We start from the raw sequence: 24,886 nt of genomic DNA, 5'->3' as shown, positions 1-24,886 counted from the left end.
AAATTTTTTTTAAACCACAGGACTGTATAACACAAATAGTGAGCCTTAACGTAAACCATGGATCATAGTTATAGCATAATTATAATATTCTTTTACCATTTTAACAAATGTACCACTTTTAAAGCAAGGTATTAATAAAAAGAGTTACATGGGAACTCTGTTTTATGCATTTTTCTATAAACCTACCACTTATCTAATAAAAAATAAATTTTAAAAAGTTTGGGATATGGGCAATTTATTTCAATAATTTGCTACAGTGGGAAATAAACTGTGTTTGTGCAATGTGCAGTTTAAAAAAATTGCTACATTTAACTGTGTCCCCACTGCATAGTGTTTTGATCTCTATGTCTCAATTCCCTCTACTTTCATTTCACACCAAGGTATTCAATGAGAAATATGCCAAGTTGACTGATTATTCGACATGCCTAGAGTGGCTTCTATGCCATTCCTCTCTCTTTTTGCCCCTGGTAAACACTTTTGACTTCGTCATTTAGTATATTGGAAATGACAGATGCCTAAGAGCAAGAGTATCAAAGCATTTAGGTGAGAATATTTGCTAATGATTAGTTTTTAATGTAGCAGTATATAGCTTTATTGAATCCTTGAAATGTAGAGCCAAATTAATCTCCTTTGTTCTGAAAGAAAATAATCCAAATGATTTCAAACCCAAGAAACTAAGAGGCACTTGAACATTTAGTACAAACATTTATTTTTCAAACTCTGATTTCTTCTGAAGTATGCTTGTAATCTAAATACCCCCTCCCTTCTTCCCCTTACAACATACCATTTTCAACCTGTTAATTTGTAGAATGAAGGTCTTAAGGAAGAGTTCACATTCCCACAAAAGAAATAAATATTTGTCTCTAGGATAAATTTAACTGATTTTAATAAATCCTGGTGGAGGAACATACAGGAAGATAAATGATCTTTCATTAGCAACAAATTTCTATTAACATGACTAAGCAATTAGTTAAATTATGCATCCACTGGGCTCCATATGTGCAAAGTATTATTTCAAAGGAGACACTCTTCTGTAGATGTAAACTGGGGTGCTGAAATTAGCATTTCAGAATTTAGGACTCTGACACACTCAAAATGCTCTAATGATAGAAAAAGTTTGCTATTGCTCCCAAAGTTTCCCAGTTTATTTCTAGGGAATAGCTTAGACACTGGAAGAATACAAGTCAAACATAAACCTTAACAAAAGATGGAATTAGAGAGTAATTGTTATCTTTATGACATAAAAACACAAATGATAATCTGAAGTATATTCTGGCAATCTAAAATTCTAGCATCTGTGCAAGGCAGTCTAGGAAATTATACCAATTTAAAGAGACTAATATCGACTTCAAAATAAACCGGGATACAGATCAACTGCAATGTATAGGAAACATTAAAATACAGAAATACCAACTTCCTTCCCCCCACCACTAAATTATATTTCCTTAGACATACTGCCATCACTGGGAAGTGTATGATAGATAAGGTAAATTTATATATATTAAATAGTTAAATAATAAAGGCAAGTTTTTTTATACATAGTCCCAAAGATTTTTCAGGATATTTTTCAATATTACAGTTGTAGGAATGGAAATCGAAGAGAATATAAGACTTTTTTAAGGATAGCTTACAGATCTCTTACAGACCTCCAACTGAAAATGGAGCATAACATCATAAAAACCCAAACTATTTTGTCTATCATCCATAGGACATAACTTCATAGCACACCAGGTTTCCTTCACACGCCTCTAATGGTTGTTTTTTCACCCTTCACTAAATAGGTTCTCTTTCCAGATCAGGTGTTCTCTGCTGGCAAAGTACTTTCAGGATAAAAATGTTTGCATCATTTATGTATTCCACAATTCAGTATCATTTAAAAACTTAAGCTTGGATTCTGTTCTCGCCTTGCAGAACTTTACAACTTACTTTAATGGACCATTTAAAACACTGAAGACAAATTCTCCTCTGAAGGGGAGAGACATTCAAGGAGACCAATGCTATTTCCAGCTCTAGCCCTGCCCTAGAAAGTCAAACTCCACCTCAGCTTCTGGAGAGAGCTGCAGTAGTCTTCTATTCAGAAATTTGCTGTTGCTATTATTTTGTAAATGTGGTACTTTAATAAAATTAAATGAAAATAATAAACGATAACTAAATAACAACCTAAAATAAATTAAAAAAATACATGATCTGATGATTTTCAGAGGTGATAGAGAAAGGTAGTTTTAGGTAAATTCACATTCCTTTCTGTACCAGTTTCCACAATGAGTGGGCAACACTGCCCTCTAAAGGGCTTATTATGTTACATCCCTCCGTTCACGTGGTGTTGAAGTAGCCCTCAGGATACACTGACCAGCAAGCAATATAAGAACACACACACACACACACACACACACACACACACACACACACTCTTTCTTTTGTTTCTGGGATACAGTCTGTCTTTGAATTTCTGTGAATGACTCTGAAGACCAGGGAGCCCCAGGAGAGGACGTGTGACTTCGTGAAGGTTCTTTGAGGGAAACAGAAACTAACATTTGTTGCAGCGGTTCCCAGACTTGAGTGTACATCATAATCACCAGGACGGCCTGTTGCTGGGCCCCCCTCTCAGTGTTTCTAATTCCATCAGTAGTGGACTGGGCCAAGAATTTGCCTTTCTAACAAGTCCCCAGATGATGCTAATGTTGCCAATTCTGGAACCACACTTTGTGTGCCAGACACTGATAGGCACTAGATCTCATTCAATACCTCCCAACAGGGCAAGGGTTTATCAACCAAGTCTCAGTGAGATTAAGTGGCAAGGTCACACAGTAGGTGGCAGAGCCTGTGTTAAACCCAGAACCATCTAACTCATAAAGCCATAGCTCTTTTCTCTATCCTATGAGAAAAGTTACTTCATCTTTCTTGGTCTCAGTATCTTCATGCAAGGGGGCAGGACTTAGATGACCACTAAGTTTTTTCCCCCTATCAGAATACCTGGAAGCCTCGATTTGAAAGTCCAGTCTACAGCCACCCATGAAAGGTCCACTCCATACCCAGGCTGGATCTGTGAGTGGGGTGGAGGGGAGAGGAGGACACATCAGTTCAAAGGCCCTCTCTGAGTCTGAATCCTCTTGCAAAGCTCAGAGGGGGGTCTGGTTGGCTCTGGATTCTGGGGTTCTTTATACTCAGAAACTCTGAAAGAGAAGTTTTAGAGCTGATGTCCTCTCACAGGCCTTTGGAGAATCTTCAAGGCCTAATGAAGCTTGGAGAGGACCCAGAAGGTGGCTGTATTTCTGGACTCTCTCCAGCCTCAACTCAAACCAGGAGGACTGGGACGGGGACCCTCAAAACAAATTTAAGCAGGAGTACCCAGCTACCCTCGCTTAGCTTTGTGAAGATGGAAAGGTTTGATAAAGGAAAAATTGTTTTCAACTCACATACCCCACTAGGATCCCGAAAGCCAAAAGTCCCTAGCACTCAATCCCAGGCAGGATGTCACAGTGATGGGAAAATACAGCCGTGAGAACCCACCCACTTCAAGAACAGTTTTTCTCATCCTTTGCACTCAGTTCCCAACCCAACTTGGTGTTTTCCCTGAGGGAGCTACAAATCTGGAGCATCCCATTGGGATGGTCTCTGGCCTTAGTCATTAGAAGGAAAGAATGTTCTCAGAAATACAGCCCTGCAGGCTGGTCAGAAGAAATCTTCAGGTCGTGGCCACTGCTGGACTTCGTGCAGAGCTGTACCCTGAACTCCAGCTGCTCACTGAGTTCATCCAAAGCCCCCGTGCAGGACTCCAGGCTCTCGGCCAGTTTCTGAATTTTGGCCTTCAGCACGGCCTGGCTAACCTTGGTGGCCCCCTCAGCCCGTCTGGGGATGAGGAAGCCACGTGAGCCGAAGAAAACTATGAAGTAGACAGAGTTGTAGAGGGCCATGGAGGCGTTCCTCCCGCACTGCAGCAGCTGGCGGTCCCCGCGGCCCTGCCCGCAGCAGAAGAACTCGAGGCAGCTCAGCATCTCGCGCATCTGGTCCTGGCAGGAGGCCGCGATCTCCTGCACCCTCCGCAGCTCCCGGGAGTTGCAGAAGACCAGGGAGAGGTCGGACGTGATGGTGATGACCCCTCCGGCGGTGGCCACCCCGAGCCCCACCGCCGAGGCTAAAAGCGAGGCCCCCAGGGTGACGGGGCTGAGCGAGAGCCCCACGATGGCGGCGACGGCGCCCGCGGCACTCAGCGAGCTGCCGGCCACGTTGGCCACCAGGGAGCGCCTGCGGAGCCGCTCGAGGCGCCGGGCCACTTCGCGCAGGCGCAGCATCTGGCCATGCAGCCGGCCGCGGCGGTCCAGCAGCAGCCCCTGGAAGCTGCGCAGCGCCTCGGCACCCTGCGGCTCCCCGGCCGCCGGCCCCTCCATGTCCTGTGGAGACAGACACACAGTTAGCCGGGGTGTCTCCGTGCCTGTAGGCCGCTCCCGCTGGCTGTTCCCAGAAGCAAGCGGGATGTCCTCAAGAGTTAAAAATAACCCTGCTAAGAGAGAGAAACGGGTCATTTTCCAGTGGGTCATGTGTCAAATTCTCAGAGACCAGCGCTGTAGCCTTGGACAAGTCACACAAGTTCTCAGGACCTTATATCCGCGTATGCAAATAGGAATAATGCTACTTTCTACTTTTCTCCCAGGAAATGCTAAAGGATGGACTTATTAATGATCTGTTAGATTAGATGTAAACTCAGTGAGGAGAGGGTGGTGGTGTTGGAAAACTATTAGAATACTCAGGCCTTTGCTCGGTTTGAAATGTAACAGTTTACAAATGGATGTTCAGTTTACAAAGCTCTTTCATTATATGAAGTTTCGCAACACTTTCTCTCTCTCTCTCTCTCTCTCTCTCTCTCTCTCTCTCTGACTTACTATAAATAAAAAAGATAGCTCACCAAAACCTCAAAAATCATATTGTTTATCAAATGTAAGAAAGTACTCTTTCTAAGTTACATGGCTGCCTGAAACAATTCTTATGTTGTTATTCTTCCAGGCTCTATTTTAGAATTAAGACTAAGATAGGGTTTGCATCATTTATTCTTTTAATAGATAACTAAGACAACCCAGATCTTAAAAAATCTCCCTCTTTGATGGGTACTCAATTAAAATTAAATTGCATTAATTAACACTACTGTGTCTCTTATCTTTTATTAGGATAAAGCATCCTATTAAAAATTGTGGTGACAGTTGAATTAAATAAAGTGGCCAAACTTTTGTTCAACAATTCAGTGAGTCTGTCTTATACTACTGAAGCCTGTTGAAGATGACAAACAAAGAAAAAACTAGGATAAGATTATATCCTTCCTACTTGCCAAAGATTTTTCACCTTCTTATCCACTGTCCTCCCAATGATTAAGAAATCCTTGAACGTGGCAGCAAAGACAAAAAAGTAGCACATTTCAGTACTAATTTCTTATGTATAAATCAATTGTTTATACATTCCAAAGGCAGTTTCACAAATATTTTCTTTTGATACTTTAAATAACCCTGTGAGATAACAAAGGCAGAAACAGCATCACAGACACATACTAGGTGCAGCTGATTCTTTACGACTCAGTCTAGAACCCAGGTCTTCCTTCTTCTGAATCCTAATTTCAGTTTCACGCCTCCATATTCCAGGTAAAGACACCTCTTAGCAAAATGAGAAAAAAATCACTCCAAATATATAACGGAGCAAGAATATAACCCCAGAAGTACAAAAGCCCATTAGACAATTAGGGATATTAGCCAATATCCCTCAAGGCTCCACACTTACCAATGACTTGGCTGCCTCCAGGCAAGAAAAATCCGAGGCCGTTTCTGGATGCGCATGTTTTATACTTCTAGAGAACCAATAGCTGCCCTGGGAAAGCTTTGTCTCATTCTGAGAATTTGACATTTCCTGTCCTGGTCCCTGCTGCCTTCATCCAGAAGGATGTGACATGGTGGAAAATAACCTGCTAGCCACACAGCACATCCCGTATTTAGGAAATGAACATTGTGTGTTCGCTTTCCCCCTAACGCAGGAAAGAACCACAGGCTCTTCCCCAACTTGAAACAAGTGTTGTCATTCTCCCAAGGGGGATACCCTGCCTTTCCTCTCCTGTGAATAGCTAGTGGCCTTATCTGGGAGCACATCAAACGCACCCCAGGCTGACCAATTATAGTCTTTCTTGAGAGGCCACCATTACAAATTCATTTTTAAAAAGAAAAAGGAGAGGAAAAAAGTCCTCTCGTATCTGATGTTAACCACTAATGGTCCACTTCTGTATTTCAAAAGCATTGTGAATCTGTGAGTGGTTGAAACATGTGATCTATTCACACAGCCTGTACCATCCGGTCTTAAAAATGCAAGGCCAAAAAAAAAAAGAAAGAAATGCAAGGCCACTCCTACAGGAAGGGCTGCGTGCAGTTTGGGGCATCTCCAGCTGTGCCGACGATATTGGAGGTCTCAGAAAGGGCACATTGCAAGTCAAATGCGTCAGAAAAATCAGTGGGGTCAGGTTGCACAAGGAGCTAATTATATATTTAAACAGCATGGATTGGGCTACCCAGGTTTTCATTTGAAGTAGTAATTATTAAGCCCAGGTGATAATGAAATAAAGAGATTCTCAGGCACCTTATTGAAACATGGACCAAAGGACGATTTAAACATATTTAAATATGTTCTTAATCTTAATCTTCATCCAGATTTTTGTGGGTATGAACCTATGGTGAATAAGATCTCTTAAAGATGTTATTTTAGTTTCCATATGGCCCAACTGAGTGAGGATTAACTAATTAATCCGTATTTCTGGAGTCTTTTATAAGCAGAAGAAATTCAGGCATTGTCAGAGAAAGCCACCAGGAGGAGACAGAGTCAGCAAGAACCAGTAAGAAAGAGAGCGAGGACATTGCTATGTGATGCAAGACAAGGGATTCAAGCCAAGTAATCCTAAGGATCTGGGACAACCAGCCCTAGAATGTTACAGACTTCAGGAGGAAAGCATTGCTTTGCTAACACCTTGATTTTGGACTTCTCCTAGATTCAAAACTATGAGCCAATAAATTCCCCTTGTTTAAGCCACCCCATTGTGCAGTATTTATCATAGCAGCTCAGGAGAACCAGGACACACAACACACCACCAGCTACCAGGACTCATATGGTTCTTTTGACCTTGATTATTCTGAATTTGGTATGTGTCTAAATATTCTACAGCTCCTCAAAGAAGAAATATTATTCAAGATGAACTTTTGAGGTAAGAAGTGGGAGAATATCTTCTGTCCCCATAGACATAGCCATTCCATATGGGATGTAGCCAGGGTGAATTGAGGGTTAAAGAGGAACTGTATCCTGATTCGCCAGTTCCCATATGCTCCTCCAACTTCCCTGGACATTTTTGCATGTACTTCAGGTTGAGGAAGATAATTCAATACTTATTTCATGGAGGAGGAATTTTGCTGGGATTTAGGGCCATCTCCAGAACATCAGTAGCCATAGTACAGAACTATGAAGAAGTAGGATGTATAAGGGAGGGGATAGTATGTGTACTCAACTCAGCCCATATCCTAGATTGTTTTTTTTTAACCTATGTTTTAAACGCATTTTCTCCATAATCACCTTTTTATGGAAAAAATCCAGTCAATTGACATTTGGTCTAAGTGAAGTTTTACTGCCTGTAAAACCTGCCAAGCCATATTATTTACAAGAACCAACCCTTTAACTTAATGCTTTCAACTCAGTATTACTTACTTTGAAATAGTAAAGCACAAAAAGAAATTTGAGGAAAAATTGAAGGTATTTTGATCAAAAGTTCCATGTGGGCAATTCCCCTCAAATTTCCTTTCTAAATTGTTTGTTGGACATCTGGAACACCTCACCTCAGGGCAGCTATGGACCAACCTACAGATCTGACAAATTAATGATTCATATAAATGATAGCACCAACAGAAGCTCAAATTTCGAATCCTAGAAGCCTACATAAATATGGTGCAGAAGGAGGAGAGGAAAAGGGCTTTTTTTTCTAAGTAGAGAGATAAGAATCTCTGTACCCCAACCCTGGAGAGTCTAACTCAGGAAGTCTGGAGTGGGGTTCGGACAAATGCAGGCAGTTGAGACCTGCAGCCAGGATGCTGAGCCACTACTTTAGAAGCTCCTAATTTCTTGAATGCCAAGGAAACAGTAGGAGTAGTAGACAGTAGTTTGTTAGTGAGGTGTTTATACAGTTCAGTTATTAACAACCCATTAGTCTCAGGTGTCTACTTAAAACTATCATGATTTAAAGATAAATCAGTAATTATGCTCAGGGCCTCCCAGAGATCTAGAGAAGCTTGGGCAACCTTTTTTTTTTTTTTGAGATTTCAGTGAATAAAGAGATGAAGACATTTTAAATTAGGATATTTCTTAAATGTGGTTTATTTCTTTTAATTGCAATGTTGTCTTACCTTCTAATGTCAATATTTTGCTCTTCACAAGACAATCCAAGAAATAATAAAAATATTAATTCATAATATACTGATAATGGTACACACATCCCTTTTCATCCTCATCAGTGCATCTCTATCTAGATATCTATTTATATGGACAATCTCTTTTGGAGAAAGCGTCACACGTATGAAATTGATATAATTTGTGAACGTGAGACTTAGGCCCGAGGACTTCCTGACCTTCCTTTGTAAAAGCTCCTCATATGTATATTCACCCAAATAAAGAAAAATAAAATAATAATGCATATCCACCTGAGGATTTTTTGCCCACTCATATTTTTGGGGACTTTCAGTGTAAGTGTTCTAGCACGTAGTAAGCTCTCATAGCTGTTTGTTGAATCAAACTAAATTATTTTTGTTAGCATGAAGAAATGTCAATATTTTCATAATTATTTTATGAGAATTTAGTATTGAATCATCTTTTGCAATATATATATAACCTGCTAGGTACTTTAGAGCACTTTCTCTGCAGAGGACTTTTAGGATATCAGTGTTGCATGAAACCTCAGCTATCATTGTCATAAAGTCATGGATATGCACAGAAAAAACAAAAAAGACCCAGTGATCACTGAACTTGAACTATTTTCACTTCTCCAAATTGGCCTCTGACCTTTATTAATGTACACACACATCCTTAAACACTAGTGTTTAAACACTAGTCTACATTCTTTTTTCCATTTAACGTTCCTGCAGATATACACTTCTCCAGGTTGACATAGTCCCTGCCTCTGTCACTTTTAATAGCTATGTAATAATCCCATTGTTTGCTTAGTCATTTCCCTATTAGACACTTGGATTGCTTCCAGATTTTTTCAATATTATAACAAGAGTTACTGAGAACATCTGTGTGCATTTCCCCCTTTGGATTATTTTTGGAAGAATAATCACAAACGGGAAAAGACCAGGTGAAGGAGGGTGGTTTCTGTTACATGTCCCTATATTTCTTTCCAGAAGAAACAATTCACCAGCTTTGCAAGAATAACAGCTTCTTTTGACACAACTCAAAAACTTTTAGCTCTTTAAGACAACTCAAAATTTTCTTGCATAATTGTTTAATTTGCTTGATTTATATCAACTCTACAAATATGTATTGAATACCTACTGTGTGATGGACATCATGCTAGATTCTGGGGATAAAAAATTTGAATAAGATACAGCCCCTGCCCTTTATGAGACTTCATTCTATTGGAAGACAAAAAAACCAAATCATTTTAGTTCAGTGTGAGAAATGCCAGAGGTGTGTGCAGGGGCAAAGGAAGCATAGGAGAAGGGCATGCCTAGCAAGGACCAGAGAAGACTTCCTGAAAGCATGATGGTGAGGAGAACCTTGAGAGTTGAGAAGACATTATCTGGACAAAAATTAGGAGGGAGAGAAGAGCAGGCAGAATGTCCAGCAATAAGACTGAAGGGGTAGAGAGGGGCCAGGTCATGATGGCTCCCGAATGTTGTGATGCCATTGAAAGGTTTTGATCTGTCACCTTACAGGGTTAGGGTGGGACATCACTGACAGTTCTGTGAAGGATGGTTTTCAGACATGCACAATTAGAAGCCAGAGATGAGTTAGGAGGCTATTGACGTACATGAGAGGGATGACAGGGCAAGAATTTGGGCTGTATTGGTAAAGATGGAGCATAGCAGATTAAGTAAAAAAAAAATATTTTGGAATCAAAACTGGCAAATCATATTTAAAGTTCTACTTCTACGTATTACCCAACATGTCCACTTACATTCTATGGCCAAATTAAATCACATGGCCAAACTCGACATCAGTAGGGTAGGGAAATATGCTCCCATGAGAGAGGTGAGGGGAAGAAATGCAAATCATCAGACCATCTGTCAAAGTGCTTTCATTGTGGAGAAGATGCTCCTAAGATGTTCTGTGACACCCTCAAGCATCTCATATAGCCCTTTCCTTCTCAGTTATTTCCCTGGAATTGCAGTCTTCGTCTGGATATAGGAAGAATCACACTCTGGCTAATCTAAGTAAATTGTTGGTATGGGTCTGGGGGGACATGTTTGAGAATAAGGAATGACCGAGGAGCTATTGAGAACCAAGAAGCTGTAAGGATAGTGATTGTTTTGTAGTTGGAATAGGCTGTTTGGATGCCACGGACCTCTGTTCCCACTTGTTCTTGCATCATGAACTCAAGAATCAGTTTTGGGAGAACACTGGCTTGTCTGGTCAAGTGCCCATCCCCGGGCTCCTCTGAGCAGGGGGAGGAAGGATCACGATCCTTCAGCTTCCAAGTAAAAGAGGGTCACAGAACTTTCCCCTCTCACCCACACTACACACATTCAGGGAGAAGGATTCCCCACCCCTACCTCAGATATCTGAGCCAGGGTAGACAAACTAGATGTTACTTTAGGAAGATGAATTTTCACACTAGGAAATTGAAGTGTGGGTGTGGGAGAGGAAAAGGGTATAAGGGAGAGGGAAACTGATGCTGAGAAAAAAAGAAAAGAAAATATCCACAGTAGACCTTTTAACTTAATTTGACTCACTTGATGTTTATTATGGTGAACGGTGGGAGTTATGCTAATTCTTTTCCAAACAAATATAATTTCAATCACTTTTATAAAATAGCATATACTTTTCTTATAGATGTGTTGCTGCTGGCCTGTCATATTTATTTCTTGACATTTTTCCACCTCCTTCTAGAAACGCTATTCTATTTCACTAACCAATGAACCTGTTTTTACTGCAATGTTATTTTGAAAATCACTACTTCACAATAAAATTTTTATTCTTAGAAGGCGAATCTGCCATCATTGCCTTTTCCTGAAAAGAAAAAAAGGTTTATCTTTGGTAATCTTACTCGCTTATTCTTTTCGGCAAATACGACTCTGGGGGTTCTTCAAATGCTCTAATCTTCCTAGTGTTATTGGAGCACTGCACGCTAAGAATAAAACTCCTTGAAGAAACAAAAACTGCAGCCAGTGTAACTTTGTTCCTCTCCCTCCTCCACAGGTGTGCACACCTGTGCAGAACACCTGGGACTTATGTGGGTTAAACATACATTACACGATTAACATAGAAGCTTTCACCCCATGGGACCTATTAGGGCATATCTAGTTTACCACATGCCTTTTCCTCTGGTGCCAGAAAGACTGCAGCTGAGTCCACATCCTTCCAGAGGCCATAAAGATTCTCTTATCTCCCAGGACACCGGGAAACTATTACTTTTGTCTCTCCCTTTCCCACGCTTAGTCATTATCTCCCAAGTTCCCAGACATACAGCAGTCATTGCAACCTGTATTATAACACCTGCTTGTTTTGTGTCCTAGATTTTACAAAGGCATCCTAGATTTTAAGTGATCCCTCAACTTTTAGATTGCTTTTGTACAATTTAGATTTTTGTGTCTCTCAGAGGGAAGTGGATGTTGGATACTGGTCTTCTTCTTTTTTTTTTTTTTTTTTTTAACTCTGCTTAAAGTCCAGAACTCAGTCAGTTCACATTAAACTTTACAGTGAAGGAAGGGTATTTCAACTTACAACTCCTGAAAACTGACCATTATGGCTCTAGTTTACTTGCTTTTTTTTTTAAGAAATTGTTTCCACAGTGGAGTTGTTTCAACTCTATTTGCTTTTTGCTTAGGTAAGTAAATAACCCTATATAATACCTGTTGTTCCTAAAAATTGAGCACTTCAAGGATTATTTATATCTTTACTTTCTATTGCTAAAAAAAAAAAAAGAGAGAAAGAGTGGGTGGGCCACGGTGGCTTGCCTGCCATGCCAGAGGGCCCGGGTTCGATTTCTACCCATGTAAAAATATAAAAATTAAAAAAATTTTTTTATAAAAAGAGAGAGTTCGAACCACTTTTGAAACAGAAGCAAGGTGGATTCTACTAGATAGATTTCTATGCCTGGAGTCAAAGCATGAGGCTTGAGTCCTGAGTCTTCAGTTCTTGTGTGACCTTGGGAAAATTACTTGACCTGTCTGAGGCTCAATTGCCTTTACAGGATTTTCTTTGTTAAATTAAAAAATGAACATGTAAGTCCTTTGAGACTCTAAAATGTGGTACAAATGCAAGGTATTATTAGTGTTTTTACAAGCCAGTGATCATTTGTTATACCTGGTGTTCTAGTCTGCTAGCTGCCGGAATGCAACACACCAGAGACGGATTGGCTTTTAATAAAAGGGGATTTATTTTGTTGGTTCTTCAGAGGAAAGGCAGCTAACTTTCCACTGAGGTTCTTTCTACGTGGAAGGCACAGGATGGTCTCTGCTGGTCTTCTCTCCAGGCCCCTGGGTTCCAACAACTTTCCCCGGGGTGAATTCTTTCTGCATCTCCAAAGGCCTGGGCTGAGCTGCGAGTGCTGAGATGAGGAATGCCGAGCTGCTTAGGCTGTGCTACGTTGTGCTCTCTCATTTAAGCACCAGCCAATTAAGTCAAACGTCACTCATTGCAGCAGACACGCCTCCTAGCTGACTGCAGATGTAATTAGCAACAGATGAGATTCACTTACGGTTGGCTTATGTCCACAGCAACAAGACTAGGTATGCTCACCTGGCCAAGTTGACAACTGAATCTAACTAACACACCTGGTATCTATAGTCTTTTAAATAGTTCTTGATTTACACTTCAGTATTCTGATTGTCAATTATCTGATTTTACTTTCTATCACTTGATTTTATATCAGTGTTTTACCATGGCTTTCCATGGCTCATAAATATGTTGGTTTTTTTTTCAGCTATGGTATCCTTCAAAAGTGACTTTTCACCTTACCAATTTATAATGTTATCTGCCTTCCTTACAACTGCATTAGGTAGCTTGGGAATATATGTTCCATCCTTGGTCTAACAACAACTCTTCTTTCCTATCCAAAGGATTCCATCTCTATGCTGATACTGCATTGCATAATCCTAATCCCCATAGCCAGTTGGACCAGAGATAAAACTTGGTCAAACTTGGCCAATCAGATTCTTTTTCCTAGAATTTTGGAATTTAGACTTAAAGAAAATTGAGTCAGTCTCCTCAGTGGCTAGATCTAATATATATGGGACTCAAAATCTGCAGACAGCCATATTTTTCTAAGTGTGTACCCAAAAGAGCAGGGAAAGCTTATTTGCTGAAAAAATAAAGAGACAAGGAGCTAAGAGGCAAACCAAAAGAGTCAATTTCTATTTCTTGCCATCCTTGGGTCCTTTATTTGTTTTTTTTTTTAACTCCCATTTTTTCCTTGAACTTTCTTGATTTGATTTCTGATCCTTGCAACAGAAAAACTAACCAACACTGCGACATATAGATCAACTCTGTGACGTTAATTTTAAGGCAAAAAGTAATTAACAAATTTTTGGATGTGTTTTTCTATGCAATGCCCTTATGTGAATTAATTGCATAATATGCCTTTTGGGGGATTTCCTATCTTCTCCTTGGGTGTCATAATGCTTTCTTCTTATGGAAAATGTAGTTTATCTTTATTTAATAACCAGGGAAATATATATTTCTCATAACACACTTATATAATATTAAACTGCAGAAAGTTAGAAATAAAAGTATCCTTTCTTGTCTGTTCCACCCTCTAGAAGCAATACTGAGGTTTACTTACAGATTTTGTATAATTACACAAACATGTATTTGAAATATGTGCTTGTGATTTTCTTTTACAAAAAGAGCATATTGTGTATATTACTATGTAACTTGGTCTTTTCACTTAAAAAATACATCATGAGCATTGTGCTGCTCATTCTCTGACTCTACAGATCATTTCTCCACAGTGTCTCTGCCCTGCTTTGTGCCCAGCAGGCAAACATCTTGGCATGTGACCCCAAGTAAAATTTGTGTATTGTATGAATGCATTCTGAAACTTACCATCAGAATATTCTTTCAATTTTATTTCATATAAGTGAAATCACACAATATCTGTTCTTTCGTGTCTGGTTTATGCCACGCAACGTGATGTCTTTAAGATTCATCCATGTTGTTGCATGTATCAGAACTTCATACCTTTTTACAGCTGAACAATATTTTATTGTATGGATATACCAAGTTTTGTTTATCCATTCATCTGTTGATGGACATATGGGTTGCTTCCAACTTTTGGCTGTTACGAACACTGCTATGAGCATCAGTGTGCAAATATCTGTTTGAGTCCCTGTTTTCAGTTCTTTGGGATGGAATTGATGGTAATTTCATATGGTAATTCTATACTTAACTTTCTGAGGAACAGTCAAAGTGTTTTCCATAGTAGTTGCTGTGGGACTAAAACTAACAAGATGGACTTTAATAGAAGAGATAGGTGCCAGCATAGGTTGGAGTTCATGCTGGCTGCTGAGGAGGGTTCTGGGAGCTGTCATCGCTCCGTGGGCAGTGCCACCACTGGCTCGAATGAAAGGGCTGCAGACTGCCGTGGACCAGAGCTTCAGGCTTCTCCCAGAGAAGCTCACGGTGTGACCTGAAGAAATGGGTCTAGCTACACATCTTTTCAAATTTCCTTGGGAGATGATGGCATTGTTGAATTTTTAAATTATTCTCTTAATTTAGAGAAGATTTTACTCAGTTAAAAAGCAACTACAGATGCCCCGGCACTGTGGGATCGACAATGCCATCCTGACAGAGAAAGGGAAAAGAAGCACGACAAATAGGTATTAGTGGCTGAGAGAGTTCAGATAGAGTCAAGAGTCTACACTGGAGCTCACTTTTGTGCGTGCTTCAGTTGGACATCATAACTTGCCAAACCCCAACCAAGGCCATTCCTGCCAATCCTAAAGAATACCTGGGGCATCATATATTCTGCAAAGATTCCATGCACTAGGGTAACTTTCTCTGTTTACTGGTGTTGGGGATTGAATCATGTCCCCCACAAAAGGTCCCAACCTCTGGTCCTGTGGATGTGAACTCATTTGTAAATTGGATCTTTGAAGACATTACTAAAGGAGTACCCAAACTGAACAAGGGTGGGACTTGATCCAATATAGCTGGAGTCCTTTTAAATAAAGGAAATTGGACATAGAAGAGAAGCCATGGGGAGTAGCCAAAGGCTGGAAATCTGTAGAACCCAGAAGAGAAAAAAGATGCCACCATGTGCATTGAACTGTGATGGAAAATCTGAGGACCCCCAAAATTACCAGCCAGCCAGAAGATACAGAGGCCAAGAAGAAGTGAGTCTTCTAGTTTCTTTTTGAAACCATGAGTCAAGAAATACCTATTGTTCCTTCAGTTTTGTTCTTCTAAGACTTGCTTTTCACTTTGCATCCTTCCCTGAAATTCTTTTTTGATGTTTGATGTGAGGTAGTGATCCAATTATGTACATCCAGCACCACTGATAGAATAGGTGGTCCTTTCCCTACTGATCGGAAATGTCAATTTTATAAAAGTCGAGTTCCCATGTGGGTCTGTTTCTGAGCTTTTTATTCTGTTCCAAATGTCCCCTTGTTTATCCTTGCACCAATATCACTCTGTTTTAATAATGGCTTCATAGTAAGGTTTGATACCTTACTATCATATTTTTCCTTATGTTTATTTGGGCCTAATAGACTCTAAATTTAAAGCATCCTCAAAACTAAGAAGATGTCTGTGTCAACTTGGCAGGTGATAGTACCCAGTTGTCTGGTCAAGTAAGCACTGGCTTATTTATTATTGTGAGAACATTTCATGTATTTAAATCACGAGCATGTTGGCTGTAACTACAGCTGATTACATCTGCAATCAGCTAAGGGGAGGGTCTTCTGCAGTGACTTGCTTAATTGCAGTGACTGTTGCTTAATCTAATCACCAGAAGGCTTTTAAAGAGAATTCGGTAGAAATAATCTCTCTGCTTTACCCAGCCAGCCAGCCTCTCCTGAGAATTTGTTGAGGACCTTCATTGGAGCTGCCAGTTTGCAGCCTTCCTTACAGACCCTGGACTCTTACATCCCCACAGTTGTATGACACGTTTATAAATCTTATATTTACAGATATCTCTTGCTAATTCTGTTTCTCTAGAGATCCCTAGCTAATAGAATATCATTGCACTGACTTTTAAAATACAGTGTTACTAATGAGAAGTCTGCTATGAATTTCATTCTTTTTCTTTTGTAGACATTCTATTTATTTTCTCTGGAAGATTTTATGTTTTTTCTGTATTTTCTATTCGTAATTTCATATTTTGTATTTAGGCATTAGTTTTTGAATTTTAGAAACTTTGTGGGTCCTTTCAATCTGAGGAGTCAAACTTCTTTGATTTATTTATTTAAATGCTGTGCCTCTCAACCCCACTCTATATTCTTTCTTTCTGGAATTCTTATTAAAGGAAAATTAGAATTCCAGATATGTCTTCTATGTCTCTTCATTATTCTTTCATGCATTCCATCTCTTCCTCATTTATCTCATGTTTTGGTAGAATTTTATAGCTCTACCTTCCAGTTCATTAATTTTCTCCTCAGCAAGTCAATGTATCCATTCTGTTAATTTTTTTCAATAATCAATTGTATTTTCACAAACTATAGTTTATTCTTTTTAATTTTTTAATTAAATTTTTTTCTTTTTTATTTCTACTTTATTCTTATTTACACATATATCTACCTTTCACATTTCTTTGATATGTATCATACTTATCTAAAGCCCTAATCTTCTTACTCTATTAACTCTGTTTTCTGAGATGGAAGTTTTTTCATCTGTTGGGTTCTTTTGTTTCTTTTTTATGTCCCATTCTTTTAAGTTTTTTCATTTTTAATTTTTTACTCATCTCTATAGTGGAAATTTCCTGTTAGATCTATGTTCATCAATTTTCTTAGCCTGTTCTGAGAATGGATGGGAAGCATCACTGGGACTAGCTTAGTGGCTAGTGCTCTGAGTGCTCTCCATTCCTCCCAGGTATTGGCAGATACTGAAAGTGGGGCACCGGCCAATCTTTCTTATTGTCACACTCCTACCAGTTTTCCCACCTGGGGACGGACACCACGATCACTGTTGCCTATCTGAAAGGAAGGGTGGTGAGCAAGGACCAGCTAACTATATATTCCTGTTGTAGCACCTGAATTAGCTAACTCAGGTGTTTGGTTACCCATGAACATCCTCCTGCTCCTAGCACCCACCACTTTGGATTAAGGTGCCTTCTTGGTGTCCCTTCTGCCTTCTGCTGTAGTATAATAGATACTGTTCTAATTTTATCTATAGCTTATCTTTTTCATCTGATCCCATGCCATTCAGAGATTTGTCACAGTTTCTGGTCCTTGGAAGTTGCCCCTTGTTTCCCATGCATTTGTGTTTTTGTTTTTGTTTTTTTAATTTGTTTTTTCATTAATCCTTTCCATTTCTTAGAAAAATTTGGAGTTGGAAGGGGAGTTGGAAGTATCATTTTTATTCTATCCCTTATCTTGAAATTCATCCTTTAGTCATGTTTGTTACAGGCATAGAGAAAAAGAGAAGTGGCTTGTGAAGATCAAAATATAACCTTATTATAATAAGAGCTACTGCAGAATGTAGCATAGCATGAGAACCAAATGGGCTTACCAATAGTGAAACACCGAATTACATATACTTAACCACCCATGCCGAACTGGGGAAGTTTTCATTGCAAGGGAAGCATCCTGCCCGGCAAGAAGTAAAGGTAAATTTGCATTCTGTCAGCCTAACTGGCTCCCGAAGTGGAATAAGAATGAAACTAAGCCATTCACCTCAGCTTATTATTCCAGAATTTATATAAGTCACCCTACCCAAGAAGACAGGCCTGTAGATATAGCATATGAGGTTCCTAAACATGGAGGGTTTATTTATGTTCAGTTACTGCTGTAACAAATAACCACAAACACTGTGGCTTGAAACAACACAGATTTAGTCCTATGGTTCTATCAGTCAGAATTCCAAAATCCAGGTATCACTGGGAGTGATTCCTTCTGGAGGCTTTGAAGGGGGAATCTGTTTCCTTGCCTTTTTTAGGTTGTATTGGCCACCTATATTCCTTAGCTTGTGTCTTCTTCCCCCATCTTCAAAGCTCTTCATGTCAATCTTTGCTTCCTTAATCACATCATCTTCTCCTGTGACATTGACTCCTCTTGTGACCCCCTTATAAGATTGTTGTGATTATATCAAGCCAGCCACGTAATCAGATATTATAGCAGGCCAATTATCTCAAGATCCTTAACTTAATCATATCTGCAAAGTTCCTTTTGTCACGTAAGGTATTATTCACAGGTTATGGGTATCAGGGTGTAAGCATCTTTGGGAGGCCATTATTCAGTCTACCACACTTGGAAGAACTAAAAAAAAGAATAGCACTCTAATCCCAAAGTAATCAGAAAGAAAGAATAACAAATATTAGAGCAAAAATAAGTGAAATTGAGAATTTAAAAAAACAATAGAGAGAATTAACAGAATGAAAAGTTGGTTCTTGGAGAAAGTCAATAAAACTAGCAAATACTTAACTAGACTGACAAAGAAAAAAAAGAGAGACAATGCAAATAAATAAAATCAGAAATGAGAGAGGGAACATTACTACTGACCCCAGAAAAATAAAAAGGATCATAAGAAGATACTATGAACAAAAGCATGCCAATAAATTAGATAACCTAGACGAAATGAACAAATTCCTAGAAGCACACAAACAACCTACACTGACTGCAGAAGAAATAGAAGTTCTCAACAGACTAATAACAAGAGATTGAACCTGCCATCAAAGACCAGCAAACACAGAAAAGGCAGGACCAGATGGCTTCACAGATGAATTCTACCTATCATTCTAAAAAAAATTAATACCAATTCTGTTCAAATGCTTTCAAAAAATTGAAGAAGGTGGGGAATTCTACCTAACTTATTCTGTGAGGGCAACATCACCCTAATACCAAAGCCAGATAAGATACTACAAGAAAAGAAAATTTCCTTTATAAGTATAGATGAAAAAATCCACATCAAAATTCTTGTAAATTGAATGCAACAGCACATTAAAAAAAGTATACACTATTACAAATAGGTTTTATCCCAGCTATGCAGTAGTGGTTCAATATAAGAAAATCAATTCATGCAATACTAAAAAATAGAAGGGAAAAAAAGCATGACCATCAACATTGATGCAGGAAACCATTTGACAAAGTCCAGCATCATTTCTTGATGAAAATATTTAGAAAAATAGAAATAGAAGGAAACTTCCTCAACATGATAAAGGATATATATTTTTAAAACCATAGCTAACATCATACTCTATGGTGAAAGGCTGAAAGCTTTTCCTCTAAGATCTGCTCACTGTCACCACTGTTTTTCAACATTGTACTGGAAATTCTAGCCAGAGTAATTGGACAAGAAAAAGAAATAAAAGGCATCCAAATTGGAAAGGAAAAAGTAAAACTTTTACTGTTTGTAGATGACATGATTCTATACATGGAAAGTCCCATATTCATTCATCAAAGTGGTGGAATACAAGATCAACATGCAAAAATCAGTAATGTTCGTATTCATTAATAATGAGCCATCTGAGGAGGGAATCAAGAAAAAAATTCCATTTATAATAGCAAGTAAAAGAATCAAATATCTACGAATAAATTTAACCAAGTATGTAAAAGGACATGTACACAGAAAGCTTCAAAACTTTGCTAAAAGAAATCAGAGAAGACCTAAATAAAGAGAAGGACATTCTTCATGGATTGGAAGACTAAATATTATTAAGATGTCAATTCTACCCAGATTTAACAAAATCCCAATAAAAATCCCAACAGCCTACTTTGCAGAAATGGAATAGCCAATTATCAAATTTATTTGAAAGGGTAAAGGGCCCTGAATAGCCAAAACATCTGGAAAAAGAAGAATGAAGTTGAAGGACTCACGCTTCCTGACTTTAAAGCATGTTACAAAGCTACAGTGGTCAAAACAACATGGTACTGGCACAAGGATAGATACATTGATCAATGGAATCTAATTGAGAGTTCAGCTATAGACCCTTACATATGGCCAAATTATTTTTTGGCAAGCATGCCAAGTATACTCAATTTGGAAAGAATAGTCTCTTCAACAAATGGGGCCGGGAGAATTGGATACCCATATGCAAAATAATTAAAGAGGACCCCTATCTTACGTTATATACAAAAATGAACTCAAAATGTATCAAAGCCCTAAACATAAGAGCCAGGACCATAAAATTCCTAGAAGAAAATGTGGGGAAGCATCTTCAGGATCTTGTCTTAGGCAGTGGTTTCTTAGGCTTTACATCAAAAGCATAAGCAATGAAAGCAAAAAATAGATAAATGGGACCTTCTCAAAATTAAAAACTGTTGTGCATCAAAACACTCTGTCACAAAAGTGAAAAGACAACTTACTCAATGGGAGAAAATACTTGGAAATCACATATATAATAAGCATTTAATATCTAGAATATGTAAAGAAATCCTATAGCTCAACAAAAAAAGAAAACAACCCAAATTAAAAATGGGCAAAAGACTTGAATAGACATTTCTCCCAAGAGGAAATTCAAGTGACTAAAATGCACATGAAAAGATAGTCAACCTCTTTAGCTATGAGGGAAATGCAAATCAAAACCACAGTAAGATATAATTTCACAGGCACTAGAATGGCCATCATTAAAAAAATAGAAAATTTCAGGTATTGGAGAGGATGTGGAAAATAGGAACATTCATTCATTGCTGGTGGGACTATAAAATGGTACAGCCCCCGTGGAAGACAGTTTCATGGTTCCTCAGAAAGTCATGCATAGAATTAACATATGACCCAGCAATCCTACTGCTAAGTATATATTCAAAAGAATTGAAAGCAGGGTCTCAAACATGTATTTTCACTCTGATATTCATAGCAGCATTATTAAAATTGCCCAAAGATGGAAGCAACCCAAGTGTTCATTAACCAATGAATGGATAAATAAAATGTAGTATGGAATGTTACTCAGCCATAAGAAGGAATGAAATCCTAATGCATGTGACAACATGAATGAACCTTGAGGACTTTATGTTGAGTGAAATAAGCCTGACACAAAAGGACAAATATTGTGTGATCTCACCAATATAAACTAATTATAATAAGCAAACTAACAGAGCTAGAATCTAAAATATGGGTGACCAGGGGATAGATTGGGGTTAGAGAATGGAGAGTTGATGCTTAGCATATACAGAATTTCTATTTAGGTTGATTGTAAAGGTTAGGAAGTAGATGGAGGTGATGGTAGCACATTATCATGAGTGTAATTAACAGCACTGAATTATAAACGTGAATGTGGTTAAAAGGGGAAAATTTAGGTTGTATATGCTACTAGAATAAAAATTAAAAGATAAAGCACAGAATGGTATAGCACAATGAGCCCTACTGTAGACAATAGACTATAGTTTATAGTATAAGAATGTTTTTCATGAATCATAATAAATATATGACACCAATACAAGGTATTAATAATAGGGAAAATACATCTAATGCAAACTATGGATGCTACTTAATAGTACTATTTTAATAATTTTTGTCAATTGTAACAAAAGTAACTACTGTTAAGAAATAAGTACTATTACAAAAAAGTAATAGCAGCAATTTTTAAGTGTTTTTTCTTATGAAATACAACATATATACAAAAAAACAAATTTCAAAGTATAATTTTCCCAAGTGTAGTTATAGAGCAGATTTCAAAGTTTGTTGTGGGCTACTGTTTCACAATTTCAGGTTTTTCCTTCTAGTTGCTCCAAGACACTGGAGATTGAAAGAAATGTCAATATAATGATTCAGCAGTCAGACTCATTTGTTAAATCCTATCTTCTCTGTTAAAACTCCTCCATCTCCTGGTCATTAGAGAAATGCAAATCAAAACCACAATGAGATATCATCTCACACCCACCAGAATGGCCATTATCAACAAAACAGAAAATGACATGTGCTGGAGAGGATGCGGAGAAAGAGGCACACTTATCCACTGTTGGTGGGAATGTCAAATGGTGCAACCACTGTGGAAGGCAGTTTGGCGGTTCATAAAAAAACTGAATATAGAATTGCCATACGACCCAGCAATACCATTGCTAGGTATCTACTCAAAAGACTTAAGGGCAAAGACACAAACGGACATTTGCACACCAATGTTTACAGCAGCATTATTTACAATTGCAAAGAGATGGAAACAGCCAAAATGTCCATCAACAGACGAGTGGCTAAACAAACTGTGGTATATACATACGATGGAATATTATGCAGCTTTAAGACAGACTAAACTTATGAAGCATGTAATAACATGGATGGACCTAGAGAACATTATGCTGAGTGAGACTAGCCAAAAACTAAAGGACAAATACTGTATGGTCCCACTGATGTGAACCGACATTCGAGAATAAACTTGGAATATGTCATTGGTAATAGAGACCAGCAGGAGTTAGAAACAGGGTAAGATAATGGGTAATTGGAGCTGAAGGGATACAGGCTGTGCAACAGGACTAGATACAAAAACTCAAAAATGGACAGCACAATAATACCTAATTGTAATGTAATTATGTTAAAACACTGAATGAAGCTGCATCTGAGCTATAGTTTTTGTTTGTTTGTTTGTTTGTTTGTTTGTGTCTTTTTTTATTATTATTTTTATTTTTTCTCTATATTAACATCCTATATCTTTTTCTGTTGTTTTGCTAGTTCTTTTCCTAAATCGATGCAAATGTACTAAGAAATGATGATCATGCATCTATGTGATGATGTTAAGAATTACTGATTGCATATGTAGAATGGAATGATTTCTAAATGTTGTGTTAATTTCTTTTTTTCTTTAATAAATAAAAAAAAAAAAATTCCTCCATCTCCTTTAATGCTTCTCCCAATCTTTAGGGATATTTGGGCTATGCCCATTCTAACTTTTTCATGTTGAAAAGGGCTATCGACCATATAGGATAGGAGGAGGATGGAACTAGTTGATGTTCTTGGAGAGGCTAGCCCCTCTGGGTTTCAGAACTTATCTGGTCTAGGAACCATCTGGAGGTTGTAGGTTTCTGGAAAGTAACTTGGTGCAGGAAATTTCTGTAGACTCTCTGAGCACCATCCTCTCTCTCAGGCCAAGCATTTGCATAGTTTAGAAATGCCCACTGGCAACTTCCTCAGTCAGTAGATCTTATTTGAAGTCCTGTCTTTCCCACCCAGATATTTAAAACCTTTTCATTCTATTTTCCCCTTCCACTACAGGTTTCTACACTGCAATGCTGCAACAAAGGTGAACCCTGTCCAGTAAACGAGCCCCACGACGCCTAGTGAGCAGGCATTTTTATTTCTGTGCCACAATGGCTTTGCCACTGCCTCTTTCTGTGGAAGTCCTTAGGCCTGGGGAGGGTTTCTCCATCACATAAAAATAACCAGATTCTAGAGACCTTGAGAAGAAGTAGAGGGAGAGAGTGATTCTTGAGGCAGACGAATTCAAACTTAGTCCATTTACACTGCCCTCTCTTTTCCTTGAAGATAGTTCAAAACAACATAAAAGAGGAATTAAAATTGGGGCTGTCTCCTGTCTAACTAGAGCTAGCACTAACACAATGAAAACTAATATCTCACTAATTTCTGTGGTACACAGAGGACCCAGCTGTCCTACAGTTTAAAAGCAGCAAATATTTTGCATTCCCTCAACATCTAAAAGGGCTGTATATGAAGAGACTTTCTCTTCCCCTATAATTGAATCCTTGTCTCAGCTGTGATGGCTTATTCAGGCCTTTTCAGCCTGCTAGTCTCTGCTAAGGCTGTCTCATAGCTCCTGTGCCCTTGCCAAGGCCCTCTCACAGCCTCTGAGTGGCTTTGCGAGATTTTGTCCCCCAGGCCACAGCTGTTAAAAGCCAGCTGCACAACCGTAAAAACCCACCCGGCCTGATAGAAGCCTCTACAAGCTGCCAAGGTCAAAATGTCCTGCACAAACACACTGAAGTACAAGACCCAAGGTTCAAGGCCAGTCCCTCACCACTCCAGAAGCCTTAGTCACTCCGTGTATATTTATTTGCTTCTCCCAAAATGTGCTTCTTATTTCTTATATATCAATTTCCTGGCCAATGTATCAAATGCTGGAACATAGCTAGGAGGAGTACTCAATAAATAGCACTCCTCTTCCTTTTCTGAGTTCAAAACAAATTAAGAAATAGGGTAATGGAATGGAAGAAGAAGGCCAAATTATCACCTTTATTGATAGAGCTGTGTTGCAGGATGTAGTTTAATATCAGAGTCAGAAGAGCTTCCCAATACCAGGCAGTATTCAGCAGTCTGGTCCAAAGTTGACTAGCTTATGCCAGGGTGGGACTGTCAGCCTGGCCCTGGACCAGACCTCCTGCTGGCTACATCCCAAAGAGGAAAATGGGCAGGGAGGCACTGAACATATCCCTTTCATGTCCCCAAATTTGACAATGAAATCATGTCCTCCTCCACCCAGGGGCAGAATAAATCAAGGCCACAGGAAAATCAGATATTACACTAATGGAACTCCCTTCCCTGGAAGGAAAGTTTTTGTTTGATTTTTTTTTTTAACTAGTAAAATATAATGTATGTATTACTTGGGTAATTAAATAACTTGATATTA

At 38.7% G+C, this 24,886-nt stretch overlaps 1 protein-coding gene across 2 annotated transcripts in view; it reads right to left on the bottom strand.

The window, feature by feature from the left end:
* Positions 1–232: 232 nt before the first annotated feature.
* Positions 233–24,886, bottom strand: part of APOLD1 (apolipoprotein L domain containing 1) — a 47,081-nt gene continuing 22,427 nt past the window's right edge. The window contains exon 2 of one of the 2 annotated variants that reach the window (XM_077170114.1): positions 233–4,391. In XM_077170114.1, coding sequence (XP_077026229.1) covers positions 3,648–4,391 — 744 coding nt within the window. In that variant the 3' untranslated portion in view covers positions 233–3,647. Of the gene's footprint in view, positions 4,392–12,680; positions 12,886–24,886 lie in introns of those variants that run through there. The other variant, XR_013179553.1, reaches the window with a different exon arrangement.

Source organism: Tamandua tetradactyla, chromosome 7 (assembly GCF_023851605.1).
Source record: "Tamandua tetradactyla isolate mTamTet1 chromosome 7, mTamTet1.pri, whole genome shotgun sequence".
In the NCBI taxonomy this organism is placed as follows: Eukaryota; Metazoa; Chordata; class Mammalia; order Pilosa; family Myrmecophagidae; genus Tamandua; species Tamandua tetradactyla.
The sequence above is the reverse complement of the archived record's forward strand: the minus strand, read 5'-3'. Positions and strand labels throughout refer to the sequence as shown.